At 42.5% G+C, this 26,892-nt stretch overlaps 1 protein-coding gene across 9 annotated transcripts in view; it reads left to right on the forward strand.

Annotated features, from left to right (window-relative positions):
- Nucleotides 1-26,892, forward strand: part of WWOX (WW domain containing oxidoreductase) — an 879,648-nt gene that overhangs the window by 216,071 nt on the left and 636,685 nt on the right. For all 9 annotated transcript variants that reach the window (XM_084811930.1, XM_084811939.1, XM_084811932.1 and 6 more), the window contains exon 8: nucleotides 4,620-4,884. In XM_084811930.1, coding sequence (XP_084668056.1) covers nucleotides 4,620-4,884 — 265 coding nt within the window. The remainder of the gene's footprint in view (nucleotides 1-4,619; nucleotides 4,885-26,892) is intronic.

Here is a 26,892-nt window from a genome sequence, read left to right on the forward strand (position 1 = left end):
TATACCTTTAAGGCTATCGATGGCATATTGCCATCGTTACAGCCCCTTTCTAACCATCAATTTTTAATCTAAAAAGATTCTAAGAAGCAGCAAGTCTCATCTGTAGTTACTTGGGCACTTAAACTCCAGAGTATGCAATACATGTGCACTAGAAAGTAATAAGTGGGTGAAGATAAATGGCAAAGGCTGTACTGCTACTCAGCTTCAAAAGCAAAAATCTTTGATCTCAAATTATTTACAATTTCTGCTTGATGCAATTATTGGCTTTTTTTTAATATACTGAAAAAAATGTTTCAGATAGTACAGGAAAATGCAGCTCCTATTGTGGAATCAGTACATTGAAAAGAAAGGATTAAAATCCTGATGTTTCCTTATTCTGTTTTCTGAATTCTTGAGACTGTAGTCAATTGTTAGTGAAGGTGCAACTCTGTTCTGTCAGTTCTTGGCCTTCATTAAGTCTGGAGTCTTTACCATATTCATTTTAGAGAGCACATATTTCTGTACACATCTGATCCTCGTTCAGTGGTATAAAGGGAGAAGAAAGCAATCCATCTTCTAGGGCAGCCTTCCCCAACTTTGTTCTCTCCAGATGTTTTGGACTTACGCTCCTATCAGCCCAAGCCAGCATGACCAATGGTCAGGAATGCTGGGAGTTGTAGTCTAAAACATCTGTTCTGAGATATAAAGATGGTATTTCTCCTTTCTTCACTCCTCTCCTCCACTTCCACCAGCCAGGTAATGGACTTGTGTTGATCATTCCATTACCCAGTTTGTGTGGTATGTGATCTCCTTTGGATATATGTTCTGATGTTCATAAGACTCATCTATATGTGGGTCTTGCCACAGGGGCTTTGGAAAACATGGCCCACCTCACACCCACACCCCAAGGTGGGAGAAAGGTTGTGTGGATTCAGGCTTTTCCTGCCTTGACTTGTTGAGGCTCAATAAGACAAATTTCTTAATTCCTGTATCAGATTGATGGGCTGTTGGCTAGGGATGGGTTGCACCTCACAAAGGATGGGAAGAATGTGTTTGGCCACAGCATGAAGAACTTCATCAGGAGGGCTTTAAACTATGGGGAAGGGAGATGTAATGTTGGGGGTAACAATGGACATAGGCGCATGCACTGCAATGGAGAGAACAGCTCTGATAGCGCCCAATAATAGTCTTCAGACACATGTAGGAAGAAAGCCAGACTATGAAGCACATGGTCTTCGATGTCTATATACTAATGCCCAGAGTATGGGAAACAAGCAGAACAAACTTGAACTCTTAATACAAGAGGGAAATTATGACCTGATAGGTATAACTGAGACTTGGTGGGATGACTCTCATGACTGGAATACAGCAATTGAAGGATATAACTTGTTCAAAAAGAACAGGAGGAACAGAAAGGGAGGTGGGGTTGCACTGTATGTGAAAAATACATATCTCTGCACAGAAATACAGGAGGAGGAGCTTGGTAGCCCCATCAAGAGCATCTGGGTTGAAATAAATGGAGCAAAGACTAAAAGGAACCTGGTGGTCGGGGTCTACTACCGGCCACCCAATCAAGGAGAAGACAAGGATGAAACTTTTGAAAAGCAAATAGCCAATGTTTTAAGGAAGCATGATGTAGTAGTAATGGGGGACTTCAATTTCCCCGATATTTGTTGGGAGACAAATTCTGCAAAACATGGCCCCTCCAGGAAATTCCTGACTTGTGTGGCGGATAACGTCCTCCTACAGAAAGTAGAGGAAGGAACTAGAGGATTGGCTATCCTTGACTTGATCCTAACCAACAGAGATGACTTAGTGGATAAAGTAGCAGTTACAGGAACTCTGGGGGAAAGCAACCATGTTGTACTTGAGTTCTTGGTTCTAAGGGAAGCAAAAGCCGAGTGTAGTCAAATGCGTACCCTGGATTTTAGGAAAGCTGATTTTCATAAACTCAGAACAATGATCAGTAAGGTCCCATGGCAAGCGATGCTAGCGAGAAAAGGAGTCCAAGATGGGTGGGAGGTTTTAAAAAAGGAAATTCTCAAGGCACAATCACAAGCAATTCCAACAAGAAGAAAAGGTGGAAGACAACAGAAGAAGCCAATGTGGCTTCACAAAAAGCTTAGGGATGACCTGAAAACAAAAAAAGGACACATATAGGAAGTGGAAAGAAGGCCAAGTAACAAAGGAAGAGTACAGGCAGATAGCACAGAATTGCAGGGATGGCATCAGGAAGGCTAAAGCTGAGAATGAGCTGAGGTTAGCAAGGGATGTTAAAAACAACAAAAAGGCTTTCTTCAGCTACGTGCATAGTAAAAGGCAGAGGAAAGAAATGGTGGTTCAGCTATTAAATAAGGATGGCAAAACAATAACAGATGACAAAGAAAAGGCAGAGGTGCTCAATTCCTACTTTGGCTCAGTCTTCTCCCAAAAGAGGGTCTATGACCCCCCTGGCAAAGGCGAAGTACAGGCTGAAGGGGCAGGATTGCAGCTGGAGATCGACAGGCATATGGTCAAGGAACACCTCATTACTTTGAATGAGTTCAAATCTCCAGGGCCAGATGAACTGCATCCTAGAGTCATAAAGGAACTGGCAGAAGAACTCTCAGAACCGCTGTCTATTCTCTTTGAGAAATCATGGAGGGCAGCGGAAGTGCCAGATGACTGGAGGAGGACTAACGTTGTCCCTATCTTCAAAAAGGGTAAAAAGGAGGAACCTGGGAACTACAGACCAGTCAGTCTGACATCAATCCCTGGGAAAATTCTGGAGCAGATCATAAAGCAATCCATCTGGAAGCACCTTGACAACAATGCCGTGATTACTCGAAGCCAACATGGATTTGTCAAAAACAAGTCCTGCCAGACAAATCTGATCTCATTTTTTGATCAAGTAACCTCCCTTGTAGACCGTGGGAATGCTGCAGACATCATATTTGCTCGACTTCAGCAAAGCTTTCGACAAAGTGCCCCATGATATCCTGATGAGCAAACTAGCTCAAAGTGGGCTAGATGAAACAACAATCCGGTGGATCCACAGTTGGCTACAGAATCGGACTCAAAGAGTGCTTATCAATGGGACCTTCTCAAACTGGGGAGAGGTAACGAGTGGGGTACCGCAGGGCTCAGTCCTGGGCCCAGTGCTCTTCAACATTTTTATTAATGACTTGGAGGAGGAGGTGCAGGGAATGCTGATCAAATGTGCAGATGACACAAAATTGGGAGGGATAGCTAATACTTTGGAAGACAGAAACAAAATTCAAAGTGATCTGGATAGACTGGAGCACTGGGCAGAAAACAACAGAATGACATTTAATAGGGACAAATGCCAAGTTCTGCACCTAGGAAAAAGAAACCAAATGCACAGTTACAAGATGAGGGATACATGGCTCAACCACACTACAAGCGAGAAGGATCTTGGAATTGTTGTCGATCACAAGCTGAATATGAGCCAACAATATGATGTGGCTGCAAAAAAGGCAAATGCTATTTTGGGCTGCATTCATAGAAGCATCACTTCCAAATCCCGGGAAGTACTAGTTCCCCTCTACTCAGCACTGGTTAGGCCTCATCTGGAGTACTGTGGCCAGTTCTGGGCACCACACTTTAAGAAGGATGCAGACAAACTGGAGAGGGTTCAGAGGAGGGCAACAAAGATGATCAGGGGACTGGAAACAAAGCCCTATGAATAGAGACTCAAAGAACTGGGCATGTTTAGCCTTGAAAAGAGAAGACTGAGGGGAGATATGATAGCACTCTTCAAGTACTTGAAAGGTTGTCACAGAGAAGAAGGCCAGGATCTCTTCTTGATCATCCCAGAGTGCAGGACACGGAATAATGGGCTCAAGTTACAGGAAGCCAGTTTCCGGCTGAACATCAGGAAAAACTTCCTGACTGTCAGAGCAATACGACAATGGAACCAATTACCTGGGGAGGTGGTGGGCTCTCCCACACTGGAGGCCTTCAAGACGAGGCTGGACAGCCATTTGTCAGGGATGCTCTGACTTGGATTCCTGCATTGAGCAGGGGGTTGGACTCGATGCCCTTGTAGGCCCCTTCCAACCCTACTATTCTATGATTTTATGATTCTATGATTCCTGCATCCTTCCCATATGGGTTTTAACATTTGTTTGTTTGTTTCAAGTGTATAAAATCTCTAGGCATTGTACAGAAACTAGAAAAATAAATAAAAGTAAGCCCTTTCCACAGATTTATAATTTAAGGTTCAAGAGAAAGACACGTTAGGGAAGAAATAAAAGAAAGTAAAAGGGAAGAAAATGAATCAGGAAAAGCCAGCTTGAACAAATGTGTTTTAAGGAGGCACTTGACTATAACAGTGGAGGAAGAGAGTATCATATCAGGTGGGAAAGCATTCCAGTAGTAGAGAGCTGCAAGGGAAACAGGATTAGAGAGAGAATAGCTGAACATATAACTTCATAGGATATACACTTAATTTTGTGGACGGTAGACAATTTCCATTCCATTTTAAATAAGTTGCCAAGTTTTCAGTTGGAATGGCTATCAGCCCAATTTAGTTTGTATATATAGTGATGTTACACTGATGATATCAGTGGAGCAAACACCCTTTTAACCAAGAGAAGAATTTTGCTTAGCCACCAAACATTTTGTTTTGTTTCTTTAAGGTTCACAGAAATTAAAGACAGCTCAGGAAAACTTGACTTCAACGTGCTTTCACCATCTAAGAGAGAATACTGGGCTATACTGGCCTACAATCGTTCTAAGCTTTGCAATATTCTTGTATCCAATGAGTTCAATCGCCGACTTTCTCCCCATGGAGTGATATCGAATGCAGTGCATCCTGGAAATATGATGTACTCATCCCTTCATCACAACTGGTGGGTGTATACCATGCTGTTTACTTTGGCTCGTCCTTTCACCAAGTCAATGGTAAGTGAACAACATTTTATACATCTTTGGATTTGAACAGCACTAGCTGATCAAAAAAATCCAGCTACTCATTTTAACAGCTCTTGTATCTCCTAATATTGCCAGTGGTTTCTATAATCATGAAACTGTATAAAAGAGCCTGCATTATTAGACTGCTTTGATTGCTCTTTGATAAACACATATGCATTTCTAGGGTCATGTGATTCTGTGCATATATGTCATGTACAGTGTGAATGTGAAAAATTAAAGGAGTCCCTGCTGAGGACCAGAAATGTGAGAAATGAGATCTGCAGAATGCAGTATGCTTTGGTGATATTGTAAAGATGGGATGACATAGGAAGAAGGAAAACAAATGCTGATGTCTTTCTGAAAAAGAAAAACAACAATAATCCTGAAATATATGAATGGTTATCTCCACAGCATCTTACAAGCTTTCATAGCTTCTAAAATTAGGACCCAGCATCGTATACTTGCCACAGGTCTCCCTTAAAACAAAATGTTTGTGTTGGCAAGTCAGAGAGCAGAAAAAGTGTCACATGTTAAGGCTACAAGAGCTTAGCAGATGTTTCAGTGAACTGAGTTTTTGAATCCTTTGCGTTAAAAATGGCTAGAAATGTGAGGCGATTGAGTTACACTTCCTTTTTCAGCGCTGAGCCAACCATTGTGCTTGAGTTCTAACAGATGTGCTGCTCTTTCTTCAAACTGATGGGAATATAACATTGGTACTGTTGCGGAGATATAAATTATGACCAAAAAGATCCAAGAGAACACTCTCTTAACCTTAGATAGGTGTAGTGGGATAATTGTACCCTTGAACAATGTGCCTGTCTGTGCTCCAGTCCAGTTGAGAAGAACCATGTGAGCAACAAGATGGAAGTATACATATCATTTGCTGGATTAGCCATTGTCGGTTGGATGTGCATTCAGACTCATCTGAATATTTATCTGAGTAAGAATAAAATTTGCCCACACTGTTATGAATAGATGCATCCCTCCCCCCATTCCTGCATAACTGAAGCTGGATTGGGGGCCCGATGTGTTTTCAAAAAAATTGTGAAAATCTCTGAAGGTGGTAGATGTTCTGTCTCTTCCTTTTTGTTTTCAAAGGAATTTTTAGTATTGGACCGTGCTATTAACATATTTTGCATGAAAAGGGATATCTGGACAAGGCAAGACTGGGTTTGAGTGGTTCCTTGGGATTTAGTATGTATGTATGTACATATGTATGTATGTATTTATTTCATTTTTATACCGCCCAATAGCCGAAGCTCTCTGGGCGGTTCACAAAAATTAAAACCAAACAGCACACAATAAAACAATATAAAACATATAGAACATTAAAACCACAGTACAACAATACAACCAGAATAAAACCTAGCAGCAGTGCAGGGATTTAAAATACAGATTTAAAACAGCAAACCTAAAAGTCTAGAAAGCTAAAATGCCTGGGAAAATAAAAAGGTCTTCACCTGGCACCAGAAAGAATACAGTGTAGGTTTCAGGCGGACCTCACTAGGGAGCTCATTTCACAGCCAGGGTGCCACAGAAGAAAAAACCCTCCTTCCAGAAGCCACCAGCCTCACTTCCTTTGGCAGGGGCTCATGGAGAAGGGCCGCTGAGGATGATCTTAAGGTCCAGGCAGGCACATATGGGAGGAGGTGATCCTTCAGATAACTTGGCCCCAAGCCGTTAAGGGCTTTGAATGTGAATACCAGCACTTTGAATCCGGCCCGGAAAGGGACCGGCAGCCATTGCAGCTGAAAAAGTACTGGTGTAATATGAACTCGCTGGCCAGTCCCTGTTAACAATTCTGCTGCCCTATTTTGGACCAGCTGAAGTTTCGGGACCGTTTTCAAAGGCAGCCCCACACATAACGCATTGCAGTAATCCAGACGAGAAGTTATCAAAGCATGGTTAACTGTAGCTAGGCTATCTCTGTCCAGATAAGGGCATAGTTGGTATACCAGCCTAAGCTGATAAAAAGTGCTCTGTGCCACTGAGTTCGCCCGTGCCTCAAGCTCTGGATCAAGAGCACCCCCAAACTACGAACGTGATCCTTTAGGGGGAGTGCAACCCCCTCCAGAACAGGTTGAATATCACCAAGCCAGGCAGACGAACCACCCACTAACAGTACCTCCGTCTTGTCTGGATTGAGTTTCAGTTTATTGGCCCTCATCCAGTCCATTACCGTGCCCAGGCCCTGATTCAGAACAGCCACTGCCTCACCTGGGTTTGATGAGAAAGAAAGGTAGAGCTGGGTGTCCTCTGCATATTGATGGCACCTCAGCCCACACCTCCGGATAACTGTCAGGGTGGAAACTGAGCCCATAAAGCCCCAGAGCAGTTCTGATTCTGAGGAAGAGCAACAACCTGTGGGAGAGGAGCTTGCTCATTGCTCACAGGCACAGCAGCAGGGAGAGATTCCTCCTGCCTGCATTCCTGAGAGAGATAGTGACCCTGGCAGCGAGAGAGCGGGGGATGGGGTCTTGCTGGATGCTCGGCGCAGACGCAGGGAGCGGCTCCAGATGGAGGGCACCGAGAGGAGGCGCTCTGCCACTTAGCGCTAAAACAACAGTCGCGTCCTGAAGACCTACGGGTAAGAGGGAGGACCTCTCCATAGCCCATAAGTTCAGAGATTTCCCACTCTTCTCCTTCAAATGGGGACCAACTGCCTTACCTGGAGCTTAGGCTACTCTGCTAACTACCTCAGTCCAGTTTCTTGCTTAGTCGCTGGTGATTAGCATCTGATAGAGTCATTAAGTTGTAAAGGAATAAAGCCTTGGAAAGAATCCTCTTCGTCTGTGTCTTGAGTTGGCTATTGGAGGGGACTGTAAGAGGCAGCTAGGGCGCTCCTGACAGCAACCTCCCCAAGTGGTTTCATGTAGATGTTAAACAGGATGGGGGATAAAATAGAGCCCTGTGGAACCCCATGGCATAATTGCCATGGTGTAGAGCAATAATCCCCCAGCACCACCTTCTGGAATTGGCCATCCAAGTAGGAGCAGAACCACTGCAGTGCAGCGCCTCCAACTCCCAACCCAGATAACCTATCCAGAAGAATACCATGGTCGATGGTATCGAAAGCCGCTGAGAGGTCCAGGAGAATCAACAGGGTCGCACTCCCCCTGTCCCTCTCTCGGCAGAGGTCATCCCACAAGGCAGTTTCCCTTCCAAAACCAGGCCTGAAGCCTGATTGAAATGGATCTACATAATCAGTTTCATTCAGGAGTGCCTGGAGCTGTCCTGCAACCACCCGCTCAAGCACCTTGCCCAGGAAGGGGATGTTGGCCACTGACCTATAATTGTTAACATCCTCCGGGTCCAGGTTAGGCTTTTTCAGGAGTGGTCTGATTACTGCCTCTTTTAAAGCAGCTGGCACCACTCCCTCTCTCAAAGAGGAATTTACAACCTCATGGACCCAGCTGGACATCCCCTCCTTGTTTGATTTAATAAGCCATGAAGGGCAAGTGTCAAGCACACAAGTGGTCGATCAGACTTGGCCAAGCACCTTGTCCGCATCCTCAGGCCTCAATAACTGAAACTCATCCAATAAAACTGGACCAGATGGTACTGTGAACGCCTCTACCAATGGAACTGCATTAATCGTGGTGTCCAATTCATGACGAATCTGAGCACCTCATATCTTCAAAATGCTGTGCAAACTTGTCACAGCGTGCAACTGAGGGTTCCACAGTCTCTCCTCCTGGCCCAGAATGTAACAGGCCATGAACCACTCAGAAAAGCTCCATTGGATGACACGGAGAAGATGCAGTCCTGGTGGAAAAGAACTGTCTCTTTGCCACCCTCACCGCCACAGAGTAGGCTCAAGAGTGAGCTCTTACTTGTGTTCGGTCAGACTCAGCACGAGTTTTCCTCCACCTGCGTTCTAGCTGTCTCCCCTCTTGCTTCATTGCCTTCGGCTCAGGTGTATACCAAGGAGCTGGCCGGGCTCTGCTCAGAGGGAGAGGGCGCTTGGGCACGATCGTGTCAACCGCCCGAGTCATCTCTGCATTCCACAGAGTGACCTGGGCTTCGACAGGAGAAGCAGCCATACCAGCAGGAAAATCCCCCAGAGCTCTCTGGAATCCATTGAAATCCATTAACCTCCGGGGGCAGACCATTTTAATAGGTCCCTCACCCTTGCAGAGGGGGAAGGCTTCCATGAGTCTAAACCTCAACAGGAACTGATCTGACCATGACAAAGGGACAGATGTTAATTCCTCCACTTTCAGATCACCATCCTCCTGCCCAGTCAAGAAAACCAGATCAAGTGTGTGTCCTTTTATATGTGTTGGGCCGATGACATGTTGGGACAGCCCCATGGTTGTCATGGCAGCCATGAAGTCCTGAGCCACCCCAGATACAGCGGCCTTGGCATGGAAGTTGAGATCCCCCAGGACCATCATCCTAGGGGTCCTCAACACCAAGTCCGAGACCACCTCCGTCAGCTCAGGCAGGGAGTCTGATGGGCAGCGGGGTGGGCGGTACACCCACAGAATCCTTAATCTGTCCCAGGTATCCAACACAAGGTACAAGCACTCAAGATCTGCACTCAAATGAGCAGGAAGCCTGGAGAGAGGGATTGAATTCCTATAGACCACGGCAACCCCCCCCCCAACCCTCGAGTTGGTGTTGGTGCTGTACTGAGTACCCAGGAGAGCACAGCTGGGAGAGAGTGACCCCTCCCAGTCCCCCCACCCAGGTCTCAGTAATACATACCAGGTCAGCCCCCTCATCCACAATCAAATCATGGATGAGGGAGATTTTATTTTGGACCAACCTGGCATTTAGCAGCAGCACCACCAGACCTGAGGGCAGGCTGGTAAGGCCGCCAGGAACCATCAGGTTGGGAGAAGAACCAGAAGAGGGGAAAGCCATAAGGTGTCTATCCCCTCTTCTCCTCAGCTGGCCTGTTAATCACCCAATGCCATACCTCCCTCTACCTGTGACCACAGTTATGGTGGCACCTCCCCGACCCCCTGAGTTGCTCAATGGTCTTCCCAGGCTCACATTAAAATGTCAAGATATAAAATATACAGCAATATAAAAGGATATAAAAGAGAGCAGCAGCTAAGAAGGAGCAGATAAAATCTACGTTTGCCCCTTTCTTCCTGGTCTTTAAAGCTGCTGCCCTCTGCTGCTATTTGCTGCTGGTATCTCTGGCTGCTGATGTCTCTGGAGAGGTGGTGGGTGGATCGTCATATGCTCCCCATGCATCTCCAAGTGCGATGCTAAGTGCACACTTAGCGTCGCACTTGGCGCATGCCGAGGCGCTGCCTCTGGCAGCCCCGCCTTAAGTACCTGTTTGGCAGGGGCAGAAACAGGCTCAGGGTCCACCTGGTGCAGCTGGTCCTCCTTCCCACAAGCTCCTTCCCCTAGTAGGTTGAACTGGGCACTGGAAGCTTTTGAGCTTTGGTAAATAGCCCTAATTATTTTTTATCAAACAGAATTCTGTTCTGCTTTATATCTGGGAAGAAAGTTCATAGCCATTTATATTGAAAAAGAAATATTTAATTCCTGGAACCTTCCTTCATGGAACATTCCTTCAGCCACCTGTGTCTTTGAAGAATTGCTGAGTCACCTTGTATGGTTATTTTCCCCAATAAAGTTAAGTGCTACAGGCAGCACTGACTATATGTACAGACATTCAGGGATGTTTTAAGGCAAAACAGTAACTCCTTATCCTGTATGGGGCCTAACTAAGGGTGCAAGCCACTAGACAGTGGCTAGACGCCCATAGTATTTTTCAGTTTTCAGGAACCAACCTTGTAGCCCACAGTCTGAGGTCGGTTCCCAGAAAACTGCCTCCCCTCCCTCGTAGACTGCGTGAATCGTCCTGGGCTCCAGGCTCAGAAGAGCAGCGTGGAGTGGGATGAAAGGGGGTGTTCCCGGGGGTAGAAAGGGGTAGGGACAGCAGATGTCACTACGACTGTTCCTATGTGCCACCCGGCTGGCTCCCCACCTCCCACCCCCCGCTCCAAGCCGCTCCAGCTAGACAGTTGAAATTGGCTGTCTAGCTGGATAATGCAGGGCAGCTGGAGCACAGAGGAGAAGATCCCCCCCCCCCGCCCACCCTGGATTGGATAGCAGGTTGCCTCTAAGTTCGGAGGCAGCCACCTATCCCGATAGGATCGCTTCCTAAATACTTTACGTCTGTCAATGGGGGCCTAACTAAATGCTTTATGTCTGATATTTCCATTGCCTTTGCCAGTTAGACACTGGTTTTAACGTGATTCAAATAATAACATCAGATGCATCATATTCTATGCATTTTCTGATTGCAAACAGTACAACACCAACACCTACTTGGTCCTTGGCTCCTATTTATCTGGGATTTGCAGATGATAACCCTCCAATCCATTAATTAGTACAGAGAATTGACATTTTTATCCTAAACCTGTACAAAGTCAGGGCTATATTGTATTATCACTTCCCTCCCATACTTGCCGGTTTATATTATCCATAAGCAAATACCATGATTGAGTAAAGTTGCTTTGCAGATGAAATTACAAGGATTTGAAAGCTAATCCTTTCACACACAAAACCGTCTTTTGCTTTCTTCTTTGTAAACTTTTCATTCCTAGTACACTTAGGACTTTGCCAATCACCTCCTGGGCAGAACCAGTGTCAGAGCTGGCATTGTACTTAGTACTTAACGATTAGTTCACCGGTGGGCATGAAGTGCAGGTGAGCTATGCACATATCCCCGTCTTCTTCCTTGACTAGCACATTTCTGCACTTGTGTTGAAGTGTGGATTGCCCTTTTTTATATCTGAATGACAGGCCCTTCCCCTCCAGTAATTATACTTTAAAATATAAGAAATAAACAACAGAAAGTTGTTTCTGTTGTTTCGACTCAGTGGTCTTATAGGACCCTTCCAACCCTACTATTCTATGATTCTATGAAAGTAAGAGGACAGAAACACCTGAGGATAAGTGGCTTGGAAGAAAATTTCAGAATTCTGGAGAGAACTAGTTGCATATAAACCAGTCCCCAACTGACCGTGTTTAGGCCGGTTTCAGAGCAAACCTTTTGACATTGAATCTTCCCTCATAACCCAGCTAATCAAGCCATCTTTGGCCACACTTCATGCAACAGATGTTTCACTTATTAAGCCTCCTACAAGGTTTGCTGGCTGGCCAAACCACTATTTCTTTTTTAAAAACAAACAAACCAGCATCAATTCAGAGGCAGCAATCCTGAAATCCCTTTACTCACAAGGGGCACCACTGAAGTGGTTTCAAGGATGCATTCTAGCAGTCTCTGGGTGCCAGCTCATACTGAACTAATTACAGTGATGCATTTCAACCAGCTTAGTATTTTGATTCTTGTTAACTTGTAGGGTGCTCTTGAGTATGGAAGACTTTCTGTTAAACTTCAAAATGTTAAAACCAACTTCTTTCATTGCACAGTAAGTAATGTGAAGGAACAACACTCTGTTTAATATATGATATCTTCACCATACTTTGGCCTTTTTGTATCATAAATATAACAATTGTACAAACATTACCCAGTCCTTATACAGTTCTTTACAGTAAGGTAAAATGCATAATCAAATAGTCTTGCATAATAAAGTGTGGTGACTTAAGCTTAAGACAAGGGAAGTTTGAATCTCCTCTTGACTTTTTTTTTTTTTTTTAAATTAGGTTCAGAGATTTAGATGCTTCTTTTCTGGTGCTCCTTGGCCTTTACAGCCTTACCATAGCTGCCATTTTATTGATGCCACTCCTGTTTCATGTGTTTGCTGCATAGGAATGTATGTTTAAAATGACACTAAGGGCAATGTGATAAATCCAGAAGAAATCCCTAGGCTGTGCAAGAACTAGAACTTGGGAGTGCAGGTGAGGAAGCGCCTTCCCATGAAGGCATCCCAAACTCATGAGTGGCTTTTGTGGTGATATCTGTATAGTGATGTCTCTTTCTGCTTTTCTCTTGTCACCATCCATTTTTAAAATGTATGTTTATTTTATTTTACATTAGTTATATGCAAAGGTATGTTGCTTATATATTACAATGTGTGGCTTATATTAAAGCCAGGGTGTACAACGTTTGTGGCCCCACAGGCTGCATCTGGGCTATGCTCGATTCCTCCATATGCACATGCATGCACACCCAAGCATACACACAAATGTAATGCTTACCACTGTGGACATTTTCCCACCAAGCATACAAAATGTAGCAACAGCTTTTAGACATGCAAAGCATAGCTCAGGTCCATGCATGTCTACTCAGAAGTAAGTCCCAGTTCAATGGCTTTTAGGCATGTTGTCACTTATGACCTGGACTCCCTGAGCAAGTTCTTAAGGATCTCTTTCATCCTTAAAAGTCCCACCTTCCTTCTTTTAAACTTGCCCTTCCCAGTAACATGGTGTTTAGGCTGTAGATGTGGGGTGACCGATACTCTAGACACAGGGTTTAACCACAATAGTTTATTAGTAGATTTAAAGCAGACAAATCACAACTAAAGGTATTTACACAATAGAGCTGAGTGAGACAAAAGGCATTAAAAGAAAATACAAGTTGCAAAACACAAGTTCCTTTACCTTCCCTGTCCTGAGACTTCTCTAAGCTGCTTCTTCTGCTCTCTCTTCAGGCTCTGCTCTCACTTCAGGCTCTGGCTGTCTCTGCGTTTTCTCTCTCTCTCTCTCTCTCTCTCTTTATATATACTCTCCTCCCTCAAAACTGAAAGTACTGCTTCAAACATGAAGAAATAAAACTTAAGTGGAGAAATGAAACTGATACGTAACTGGATAAATGAAGCTACTCCCCTAAGGGTTACCCTCTTCCAACAGAAAACTCCAGGCCTCTAAGGTTTTTTTTCCCTTTGCCTGTGTCGGCCTCAAACCTTCACACATGCAAAGCACAGCTAAATTCTGTTGCATGTCTGCTCAAAAGAGTAAACCCCAGTGCAACAGCTTTCAGACATGCACAACTCAATTACAAAATTTAAAGGTATTTAAACTTTAAAATACCCAACTATTTAAATTTTAAATTATTAAATCACTCTTATCTCCAGTCACTGTTCAGAGATAAGAAAGGGGTTTCCCTTCTTGCACTGAAGGAAGCCTCCTTTGTTTTGGCTTTGCAGTCTTTTCCCACAGACCAATGATAAGCTGGTTATTACAAAACATTAGTCAAAAGAGATGAAGAGTTGAATTCTCTCAAAGAGAGAAATGGTGGTAGGCATGGGATATAATATTTTATTTGCTTCACTAGATTTTCTAACACCGCTTGTAACAATTATGCTTGCAGGTAGATGATATTCAGATCATTTTTAAAGCGTAAACTTTCCCAAAATATGTTTTAATTTTAAACTTTTAAAACATAATTTTTTGTAGCATATTATCTAACCAGCATTTTCAGTGAAGGCAAGGAAAGAGCCTACATGTTGCAATTCCATTTAACTACATTCTTTACTTGCAAAAAGTACATTTTCATGAGTGACATTAGATATGAAAACCAGCCCTAACAGAATAATAAAACTATTTTGTTCCAAATTTTCAAGTTTTTGAAAAACATGGTAACATGTGCAGGCTAGTGGACAACCAGATGTCAGGAGCGCCCTTGCTGCCTTCTGAAATCCTCAAGTAGCCAGAATCAACATGCAGATAATAGGGCTTGTTTCCAAGACTTTATTTCCATTCAACCTAATGATGCTTACAGATGCTAATTGCCTGAGCCTACGAGAGCTGCCTACCAGGGGGTTCTTAGGGAATCAGTTGGTCTCCCTTTGGAGGGAAAGGTCGGGAAGCCTCTGAACTTAAGGGCTAGGAGGAGAAAGTCCACCGCTTTCCCATGGGGCATCAGGCAGCAGCTGTTGTCGTCGCGCCAAGTGGGCTGAGAGCCTCCTCTCGGCGCCTGCCATCTCCTACTTGTCCCTGTGCTGGCGCCTCGCATCCAGAAGCTCCAGTTGTCCCTCCCTCTCCCTGCCAGGGTCATTGTCACTCTCAGGAATGTGAGCAGGGAGGGGCTCTCCCTCCGGCTGCGCCTCTGAACAACACGCGGGTTCCTCCTCTATGGTTTCTATCTCTTCCTCAGAATCAGAACTGCTTTGGGGCTCTGTGGGCTCTGATCCAACCCTGACACCAGAATTGGGTAGAAATTCTAGAGGAAAAAAAGACACTGAAAAAGAAATTAGTTTATTTCTATTAATACTGCTTGATATAAGAATTGGGCAGTAGGTGTTCTGTCTCTGCTTTGCAAGACCCTTTCTAAGAAAGCCTCCTTGGCTCAAACTGGCTGCTATTCACTGTACTCTTTTAAAAAAACATTTGGAATGGTTTTTGCTTGGCTTGACTTGTCGGTTGGCACTGTCATTAAACTATATCAGCCTTCCTCAACTGAGCAGTCCCCAAGTGCCTTTGCTGGTTGGGGATGATGGGGCTTGTAGTGCAACACAGCTGGATGGCATTAGATTGGGGAAGGCTGAACGGTATTATCAGTTGTACTTATTTACTGTTTAGGGGTGATTTGATCCTTCTTGATTTTGCATTTATAACCTGACCTTTATTGGTCATATTAATACTAAACCATAATTTAGCACTAAATGCACAAGCTGAAAGGAGCGAGAGTGAAGCGCTGGCTTCACACACTGCCCATCTTCCCTTCCCATGTGACCAGGATGAGGGATAAGCCGGAAATCAGTTTCATTTTAGCAAATTGCAGGTTTGCCATTACATGCAAACCCAGAATTGTGGTTTACAATAAGGGGTTGCTGTTGGCTTATTTATCAATTGACTAGGGTTACTTTTAAACCATGGTTCTTGGCTTGCATGCAGCAATAAGGCAGGAATCTGCTAAAGTGAATTCTTCTATATACTCTTCCTCCTGGAAGAAAGGGGAGGAGGGTACATAATCCTGGGGCTTTGTGTGTGCTCCTTTCTGCTTGTGCTCGGGGTGCTAAACCATGGTTTAGTGCAGGGATGGGCAACTTCTCCTTGGGGTTGGGGGGCTCCCCCAGAATCCTTCGGGGGCTACACCGCCCATCGCAGATGGAAGTAGCTGCTGCAGAAACCTCAGGAATTCTGCTGGGAAAGTGTGTGCCTTGTTTCCCAACAGCCTGCCATGCAACTGTTTGGCAGTCTTTCAGGAGCCCAATTCTGCAGAGAAACAAGGTGTAGAAAGGAGGCCATCCTCATGCTCTATTTCTGCAGAATCAGCATTAGATGCTTCCAGTGGTATGAGCCACCACGAAAATTAGAATCAGTTAGAAAGGCAGGCTTTCTATATATTTTTAGATGTAATAGATAGACTTTGTAATCCAAAGTGGTTATTTGTTCTTATTTTTTACCAGTTTGTGAGCCAAAACCCTGCGGAGCTTTGATGGAGGTCCACATGAGCAAGGAATTTCCCATTCCCTGTAGAATTGCAGGTGGCTTTGTGGACCTTTCCCAAACACTGAAGTGAACTAGGGACTGCACTAGTGTGAAGCCCCATGTATGCATGGAGCAAACATATGTAGATGTACCAGACCTTCTGCATGAGGGTTTAAAGAGATGCCCATAGAAAGCAATTAAGCAATGACTGTGTAATACTATTTTATGTATGTCTATATCACACATATATTAAGATTGCTACATGTATTTTTAGATCCCCTCCACCCACACAAGATGTTAAACATCACCCTGATAACTTCTATAAAACATTTGTACTGAAGTTGAATTTCTTAAATTCATCTCCCAAAATAATAAGATTATTTTTGGCAGGGTCTGAAATTTGCTGACCATGAAATGGATTGTTGAGCACTTGATAGGCCACAACAGCCTAGGAACTCCCCGCCGAGGGGGCTAGGTTGGCTCCCTTTCTACTGTCCTTTCGTCAGCAGGCAAATACGTTTTTATTCAGCCAGGCCTTTGGCCTGTTAGGTTGGGTGGGCAGCTTTTATTATGTTGCTGTTGTGTTTTTAATTGTGTTTTAATGTATTTGTCTTATTCTTGTTTTAATCAAGTTTTATTTATCTATGATTGTAAGCTGCCTTGAGTGCCATTTTCTTGGTAGAAAGGCAGCAGGGAGGATACAAATCAAATCAATAAATAAACTTCATGATGGTGGGCTGCGTTTAGCTTGGTAGATGAAATATTGTGCAGGCTCGTGCTGATATAATATAATGTCCTACATTTCCAAAAAGATCTTTCAATGTGGCTTGTGTAGGAGAAATTCCTAGTGGATTGTCTTCAGAGGCATGAAATGATTTCCCACACATGGGTGTATGAACTATATCTATATAGCTGGAGATCAAGAGAACTATAATATATAGAAAGTTTCTTAAAGGGTGCTTTGTGTGGTGATATTGATATTACTTCCTGACCTTTGGGGATGGCTGGGATTTCTTTACCTTATTCTGGTCTTTATTTCTCTTCATGCCATCTTTGTAAAAATGCCATACCACTTTAAACCATTCCCCAATCAGTTTCATATGATGGGTTCTCTTTAATCATTTACATTCTGGGGAAAGTCAACTATTCCATAAGAAGCCAAAGTAATCTAGCTGAATGTATAGTGTTTGTGCAGCTGGATATTTTATTTATTTGAAGTATTGAGAGAAGTCTCTTCTGACTATACAGAAAAAAGGACAGTGAGTAAACAGTAAGAAGGTCCAAGTAACCTGAGCCTGAAAGTACCTTCTTTTAGAGCAAAGCCATAACAACTAATACTTTCCATGTTCCAAAGAAGAAGAAAGCCCCCAAAGCTACATAATGCTCTTATAGTGCTGCTGTTTTTCTTTGAACTTTTTTTTAATGTTTCAGTATTACCAGATAGAGAAATGCAATAACTATGACATTTCATTCATCATCATGTTTTCTTTTTGCTAGGCACAATAAAAACATAGCATCATTCACATTTTAAAATGAACATTCTTTGCTTTCTTTGTTTTGTTTTCTTGCAGTAAATGTCTAAGATATTTATGCATCCCACCTTGTTTCAGAGAGGTTGTCCAAATGATGCTTGAAGTCACTTGACACTATGATTGTATCAGATATTTGAACTGCTGTTCCATCTTCTTCTTCTTTTTAATGAATTACACAGGGAATGCTGGGTTGCAATCACAGATAAATAAAACTTGATTAAAAGAAGAATAAAACAAAAATATTAAAATGCAATTAAAAGCACAACAGCAACAGAATAAAAGTCACCCACTCAACCTAACAGGCCAAAGGCCTGGCTGAATAAAAACATATTTGCCTGAATAAAAACATATTTGCCCAGTAGAAAGGGAGCCAACCTAGCTCCCTCGGCAGGGAATTCCTAGGCTGTTGCGGCCTACCAGGTGCTCAACAATCCATTTCATGATCAGCAAATTTCAGACCCTGCCAAAAATAATCTTATTATTATTTTGGGAGATGAATTTAACTCTTATGTATCATTGTGTGCAATCCAGATATTTCATAGGCTCTGGATATAAAATCTGAAACGTTACGACCTGGGGCTCGCACCCAGGAGTTTTAGGCCTCAGAGCTGCATTCAGCTACAGGAGTAAATAGGGATGTGCAATATTAGTCCCTGTGATTGGCGGGCAGTGTGAAACCTCTGGATTAACTAATCCTGGTATAAATATTAGGAGTTTAGTTTTCTTCCCTTTTCTGGTCAGAAGACATGCACATTCTGTCTGTTACACTTCAGGTTACAGCTTCTAGTTTGGCAGATTACACATCTAGCTCAAACCTTCAGTTCTGGTTCCAGTAGCAACTGACCTCATTGAACCTGGGCTGGAGAAGACATCCTTGGTTTGGGGACAGGGTAACTAGAGAACAGCCTCCTTTTCTCAAATCATCCTGCCTGAGATCTGATGAAGAGGGCCTTTTCTGTGTCCGCAGCCCAGTTGTGGAACTCACCCCTGTAGGAGGTTCATTTTTCTCCCTCTTTTTTTTTTAGCTTCTGCCATCAGACAAAGACAATTTGTTCAGGTGGACTTTCCATTAACCTTGGCATTTTAAGCTGACTCTGATGTTTCAATTCTCTGCCATGCAGGGTTTTTTTTACATATAAAATTTTCATTATTTATGATTACTTTATTGTCCTTTGAACTTTGTTAGTGGAAAGGCAGAATATACATTATTCTAATAATAATAAATCCATCCCAGTCTAGATTCAGGTACAGCCACCCACAGCCCTGGTCTCACCCTGCCAAAGCATTGTCTGCAAGAGATTCTGTAGCACGTATCTTTGCTTGCACACTGCTGCATGGGCATGCCATCATATACGGCAACCCCAACTGAACACTTTGGTTGTTAGTGATGTCAGAGTTGTCCTGATATCTCCTAGTAGACTCCTGGCATGTACAGTAGTACTCTGTCACATTACACTGTAATGATTACAGGATCTCTTTACTGCTGACATTCATTAATCGCTTTCAGTGTTTGTAACACATTTCACTTTAAAAGGTGGATATGATATTTAACACATTTAAGCTTGAAACATAAAATTCACACTGTGAAATAAAACAAATAGTAGAAAAGAAAAATAATCAAACACATCTTGTTGACATGAAATTAATGCACTACTTTTCTCTAAAGACTGTTGTGTGATTTTATCTAAGGTGATTTAGAAAGAATGAGTGTTGTAATGACTGATTCTCTTCAATCTTTTCATTCAATTCGGGGAGAAAAGTAAGTAAATATTGTTAAATTGGTCATTCGATGTTCAGTATGTAAATATGAATTTATCTAGTCCATTATTTATTTGAGTTATTGTGGAAACAATGATAGCAAAACACAGACAGAAAGCCATCTATTTCAAGGTTGCATTTGCACTTTACAGTTCAGATGTGCTTATTTCGGGGGGGGGGATTATGGCAGAGTTGGAGGGAGACATTTGTGGATCTTCTTATTTTTCTGTTTCCTGGAATTTTAAGATTAGTCATATCAATCTCTGCTTGGCAATTGGATGACAAATATAAAGAGCATAGTCAAATTCCATCCATTATTTTAGTGACACCATATTTTTGCAGTTACTTAATACCAGTATTGATACAGCAAACTCTCCTGTGCATGTCAGAAATCTATACACAGTTCTTGAGGAATTATATTAATTGGAAAAACATCCCATAGAAAAGAGATAACTATAACAACCTGGATGATAAATCACATTTAAAATAAGTCATTTTTGATGTATACAAAGAACTGTTCATGTAGAAAACTAGAATAGATTTATCTTGAATATATATGGTTTGGTTTATGGTGCTGAGGGTTTCCGAAACAGCAAAACATTCCAAGTGTAATCTTTATTCTTCCTTATTCTGGACATGCCATAAATTATCTACTACTGTGTTTCTTTCTCTCTTTCCTGTTGATGAATGGGTATCTCAAGGTGTTTCTTATAGAGTGGGTGGTCTACTGTGTGCCACATTTAGTGGCTGTATTTCTATATTTTCATGAGTGTAAAATGGATTTGTTATGGTAATTCTTTTCCTGCAAGCTGTAAATGCCACCCACCCAACATTCATGTATTTCTTACCCCAGATCACACAACGTAGATAATTTTTTTAAGTTCTTCAGCTTGTGAAAGCAAGGATGGAACACTGCGATATATGCAGTTGCAAGGATTGGTTATACTCTGTGCACCCTCCCTTCTAGCTGAAAAAAATGGGTTGGGAGGGGAAAAAATGTCAGAGCAAATTTTTCAGTAAACAGCGGAGCACAAAACTTGAAAGAGTTTGTCAAGGACTGGAGTGGGAGATGGCAACAGTGGAAAAATGCGCTTCATAGATGAATAGAGCTAGGGTGTATTTGGAATTTCACCAATGCCTGTTACCACAGCACATGATTGGGTATGTGCCTTTGTACCCTTCACTTCACCTTACTTCACACACCTGCTGTAACATTTAAACATGTTGTGTGCATGCATGTTTTTGGTGACCCTAGATGCAATGTATATGTTCTTTAGTCCTGCATTTTGAGGAGTAAGGATGATGTATATCACATCTGAGCAGATTACAATGAACATAAATTGATTGCAAATCAAATGAATGGAGGGCACTGTCAGTGAACGTGGTGCTGAAATAAAAGATAAGTTTATACCAGGGGTAGGCACTGTGGTGCCAATGCTTTCCCTTTATCTCAAAGCAAAACATATTTGAACAAAAACATATTTTTAAAGGAGCAAGCAATGTAGTTATTGCAGAAAGCATGAGATAAGTTTCTTAGTTGTGCAATTTCTAAGCTCTAGCCTGCAGGGGTGGTAGGTCTGAGGGCACAATGACCTGAAGATACTAAGTCAGAAACAGTTTGGTTTCCCTCTAGAAAATAAAATCCCAGGGCAATAGAGGCAATCCCAAAAGTTGTGTCAGTGTACAATCGTTCTGTTATAGGAGCATCTTTTCATTTTTCTCTGGTGTAATTTGCATGGACCAAACATGCAGTTGCTAGTTCCTCCCACCCCACCCGACTTGTTTTGTCTGGGAAGCTCTCATCAGGATTGAATGAACAGTGGTGTGTGTGTGTGTGTGTGTGTGTGTGTGTACTACTTAACCCTTCCCCTTCCTGTCATTTGTGTACTCCAGAATCACAACCCATCTGGGGAGATATATCCAGTCTCCCTATATCTTCTCCCTTGTGGATGGGAAGTAGATTTCAAACAGGAACATGAAGAAAAAGAGTTAAGCACCCCCCACCCTAAACATTCTCCAATTCCTGATGGCACTTTTCATTTTTAATATCTGGAGGAAGCAGTACAGAATGCTTCTCACACGTAGTTTGGTCCTGACAGGTATTTGAAAATGCATGTATCATATAGATACACTTGTCGGAAACCTAGGATTGGCTGCTTTTCCAGTGGTGTGCATGTTCTTGGCCTATACAGGGTTTGTTACTGTGTGCTATATGAAATAGCCCTTTTATTATACAAGATGAGGTTTATCTTAACTATCATTCTTGAATTAACCAAGGGGAGTGTTTGAGCAAATAATTAGAAAAGTAGGATTTCCAGGCAGGAAACACGATATATCCTAATTTATAGATCCTTATAGAAACATGTTTGTGCCTGAATGTTTTTGGCTTTTAGTTGTTTGGATACTTAAATATGAAATTGTTCTTTGCTGCTGTATTTCTTCTATTCTTTCAAAAAAGATTTCCTCTGTATTCTTCAGAGACATATATTTCTCTGCCAGCTTGAATAGCTGGCCATGTTTCAGTACCAAATGTCAAGAGTAAACAGATGAAAGTGTGTGTTATATTTTTACTTTGTTGTCAGATGCTATTGGTTTGTCATTTTCAGAGAGTTCTATTTATTGCAGTAAATGCTGTTACCACTGTAGCTCTGCTTTTTTAGGCTTCCATCAGAACTGTTCTCTCGAGGTCAAGTAAATGAATTATCAACTTTATCCCTGTTATCCATTGAATGGATTTTGCTGCTGACACTTCAGAGTGAACTGGTTATTTTTTTGTTTGTTTGTTTGCTGTAGAACAACGCAACGAGATCGTAATGTTAACTGTCACTTTTGGAAGACACAGGCTGATGCAGCTTAGGCCTGAAAGTGAGGCTAGGAAATAATGGGACACAGCATTTAATACCCCTGTTGTCTGTGAAGCTATCTGAGTTTATTAAATTATGAACTAGCCAAGGCAGAATGAATGCTGAATTTTAAAAACAAGATCACTTCCAGCCAACTAAGCCACACTCTGCTCCTGGTCTATAGATTTAGGCCTGTCCTTTGGGGTGTCATGCCTTAAAACTGGGTATCTCAACCCTGCCTTGCATCATAACGTGAAGGGATATGTACCAGGAGGAACTGCCAGGTGGAAGGGCAATAATGTCATCTGATTTCCCCCGGTCATTTTTAAACTGCCCCCCCCCCCCCAAGCTGGGTTCTGAAATCAGAAGGAAGTACAGCTTGGAGGAAGGTGGCCTTGAGGGCAATTTACAGAGGAGAAGAAAGTTTGTGTCAGGAGGCCCTAGCCAGCCTCTTTTAGTCTACTCCAGTAGCCAACTCCAGACACAGACAAAGGATTATTTTCAAGGCTTTATTCCTTTTACAACTTAATAACTCTATCACCAGCGACTAAGCTATGAACAGCAGAGTAATCTATGCACCGGGTTGGAAACAGTTGGTCCCCGTTTGAAAGAGAATCACTTGCAGACCCTGAACTTATGGGCTAGGGAGAGTCCCTCCCCTTTTCCCTTGGGTCCTCTGGATGCGACCGTTGCTTGCACGCCAAACGGGTGCTACGCCTCCTTTCCGCGCCCTCCATAGCTCGTCGCTTTCTGCGTCTGTGTCGGGCATCCAGCCAGTCCTTCTCCCGCGCTCTTTCATTCCCAGGACTGCTATCTCTGTCTGGAATGCCGGTAGGAGGAATTTCTGCCAACTGCAGGGCCTGGGAGGGAAGAGCGTGCTCCTCTCCCACGGATGGCTTTTCCTCCTCAGAATCAGAACTGCTCTGAGGTTCTATGGGCTCAGTGTCCATCCTGACAGTTTGTTTGCTCAATAATAGGGATGTACAAGAATTTTGTTCTGGTTCACAAATCATGAGAACATCCCCCATTTGCAACCTTGAATGAAAACAGGAACACATTAAAAACAAAAACATGTTCACACATTCCTGAACTTGTGACTGAATTCCAAGAATGCTTTTTTTTTTTTTTAACACACACTTTGAAATGTGCATTTTTCAAAACATACGCATTTTCTTGCTTCGTTCAATGGGGGGGAAGAATGCACACTTTTGAAAAATGTACCCAGAAATGTGCACTTCCTCATTCAAACAAACTGAAAAACAAATTGCAAATGAAAATGGGAGCAATCCGAACCAAGCTTCGAAGTGGAGTTCGGAGAATTTTGGCAAGCTGGCACACCCCTCGTTCTCGCATCCCTACTCAATAAGTTAACTCAAGGCAACCTTAGGGCAAAACCGCTTAGCAAATGTGTGTTCTAAAACCTGCATTTTCTGAGATAACATGAAAGTGGCAATAGAGGTACCATTTATAGGAGACAACTGACAGGCAAAGGGCACTTTTATTTTATTTATTTATTATTAAATTTATTAATCGCCCATCTGGCTGGTCACCCAGCCACTCTGGGCGATGTACAATATACAGTAGAACAGTTTAAAACAATAATTTGTTAAAACACTTCAGTCCATTGACTTAATTTGGCCTTTTATTCTCTAATATTATAAGAAGGAAGGATTTGGCTTTAGACAAAGCTTCTTCAGGTGTTTGTGAAAATGCTTATGTAACCCACAAGGCTGCAGATACCCCAGGTGGGATGCACTGTTTTGTTTAATCATTGAGACCTGCAGCAGGACAAAGAGTATGTTCAATAATTTATCATGTGAAAAATGTTGAGCTTTTATTCTTTGTGAATAATAACAACATTAACAATATCAGCAACAACAACAACAACGGCCTCCTCCCGTATGTACCTGCCCAGACCCTATGTTCATCTTCAGGGGTCCTTCTCTGGGAGGTGAGGCGGGTGGCTACCAGGAAGAGGGCCTTTTCAGCTGTGGCACCCCAGCTGTGGAATGAGCTCCCTACAGAGGTTCACCTGGTGCCTATGTTGTACTCCTTTCAGCGTCAGGTGAAAATCTTTTTATTCTCCCAGTATTTTAACATTTTAACTTCTTAGTCTTTTAGCTGTGGTGTTTTAAATCTGTATTTTAAATCTCCGCATTGCTGCTAATTTTTATTCTGGCTATACTTTTATATTGCGGTTTTAAGCTTTTATATTTTATGTTGTTTTATGCTGTACCTTGTGCTTTTAATTTTTGTGAACTGCTCAGAGAGCTTCAGCTATTGGGTGGCAAACAAACAAACAAACAAACAAACGGATTTTGCCCAAGTTGTTATATATGCAACCTTGCTACTGTTCCTTGTTTCCAAAGGTAGGGCGCAATCCTTATGCATGTTTAGACAGCAAAAAGTCCTACAACTCCCAGCATTCCACAGCCAGCTATGTAAAGGATTGCACCTTTACATGTATTGTATGATGCACTTAAATGTAAGATTTTAGGAAAATGTGGACTCCTACTGAGAGCTCACTTTTTGTTCCTATGCCTTTGGATTATAAATTATAACAGTTCTTAGTTCTTTATTTATTTTAGGAGAATCTGAGGGTGTCGTTTTGCTTTTCTTTTTAATTCCTTTCAATCCAGCATTTGTGCGAGAGCAACTGCTCCTGGAGACAATTACATTTAAGGGAATGTTGTTGTATGGCTTTTCATGTTCCGAACTTCAATCAGCCGATGCCAGCAGTATCCCAAAAGAAGGGCCCTCAATAGACCATTTTCAGCATTTTGCTGCAATTAAACTCCTCTGGTTTTAGCCCTCAGGCAATTTAGTACCTTTTTACATATGCACATTATGAACTTTTGACCAGGGCCTGGTAGTCATATATTAGAGAGCAGCTTTTGAAAGCAGACTTAACAAGTTCCTCTGAGTATTACATTCTGAGTCAGTTGTAGAAAAGGGTAATTTAACCAACTTGCAGAGAGGCCATTCAGTTCTTACTGATGATCCTAAATCTCTCTCTCTCTCTCTCACTCACTCACTCTTCCTACCCACCCCTCCTTTCCTCTGGAAGCTGGTAGCAAGAGCTCTCAAAGTATGTGATTGATCTTTTATTCAGTAGCTAACGAGGGCTGTGATTCTATTAGTGCTCTACAAGGCAAGGGAACAGTGATTTAATGAAGTGTCTAGTGAGCTGGTCATAGATTTATCCTGTTGTCTCTAATTTGCAGAGCTGTTGCGAGTGGTAAAAGAAACTGCACTCACGCTGCCATTAGGCAGGTATTTCCTTAGTAAATTGTTGTAAGGTCAGGTGTAGTTACCTTAGCGGAGACAATGCCTTACCTCCTCAGTGTCTCCAGATGACAGCCGCTGCACTAAGCACTCACCGAAGCGGAAACACAGAGATCAGAGGTCCATTCTGAGACCTCCTTAGCCGGTGCTGGAGCAGATGAACTGCCAAGCACGGCTAATAGAGTCATAATTGGTGATTAGAACTGGGAAGGCACAGTGACATCTTAATACAAACTGGTGTGTGCACTGTCATTGCTGCCAGCCGTTACTGAGCGTGTGTCGGTGGTGTGAACTAATATGTGTTTTCCCAGCTTCAATTCAAAACAATTAGGTAACGCATCTTTAATACTTATTGGGCAGCCATTCTATAAAGGGTGGTGGTGGTTGGGGAAGAAAATCCTATGCCTATCAAAACATGTCACTTTAAAGTGACATTAATGTGCTTACTGTACACGTAGTTGAGCATGTAAGCTGTCAGCTTTAACTCTGAAATGATTCAGTAAGAAGTTGGCATGTTACTATAAAGAGCAGAAATCTAATAAATATGGTGTGATTTTTGCTCCATCAAATGGCAGGGCTTTTATTCTTCGCTGCTCCAAGGGATCATTGAATTTTTGTTTGTTTGTTTTATTTGTCTTTTGCTAAAATGAGCTATTTGCTTCCTGGCAAATAACTACTCTCCTGCAATTCACTGCTATACTGCAATTGTTAAAGCTGGCGTCAGAAGCTTCTGTAGTTGAATTCACCACAAATCAGCTTTGTTTAAGGACAGGGTCTTAGGATAGGATAACTGGCAGGTATATAAAAAGAATATGGAAACTGTTGAGAACAAACTGGAGAGGTTACTTGTTTGTTTTACAAAAGTTTATCCTTGTCCATGCACACCAAGATGGTATTTAAGGAAGAAGCTTGTGAATGGTGTAGCAGCTAGAGCACTGGTGAAAAGGAATTGGTTCATGTGGCTTGTTGGCTGTTTTGCAGTTAACTGTTTTCTTTATTTCATATTTATCACACTCTTCATTTATTTGTTTCTTCATAATATTTTTATTCCATTTTTCTTCCATCATTTTATTATTCATTTATTTATTTGTACATTTCTGTTCCACCTTTTCTCCTTTAAGGAACCCAAGGTGGCTTACGTGGTCCTCCTCCTCTCCATTTTAGCTTCACAAGAACACTGTGAGGTAGGTTAGGCTGAGTCAGTGACTGGCCCAAAGTCACCCAGTGAGTTCCATGGCTGAGTGGGGGCTAGAACCCAGATCTCCCAAGTCCCA

Source organism: Heloderma suspectum, chromosome 8, assembly GCF_057233095.1.
Source record: "Heloderma suspectum isolate Gila_16-S chromosome 8, 16-S_ref, whole genome shotgun sequence".
Lineage (NCBI taxonomy): Eukaryota > Metazoa > Chordata > Lepidosauria > Squamata > Helodermatidae > Heloderma > Heloderma suspectum.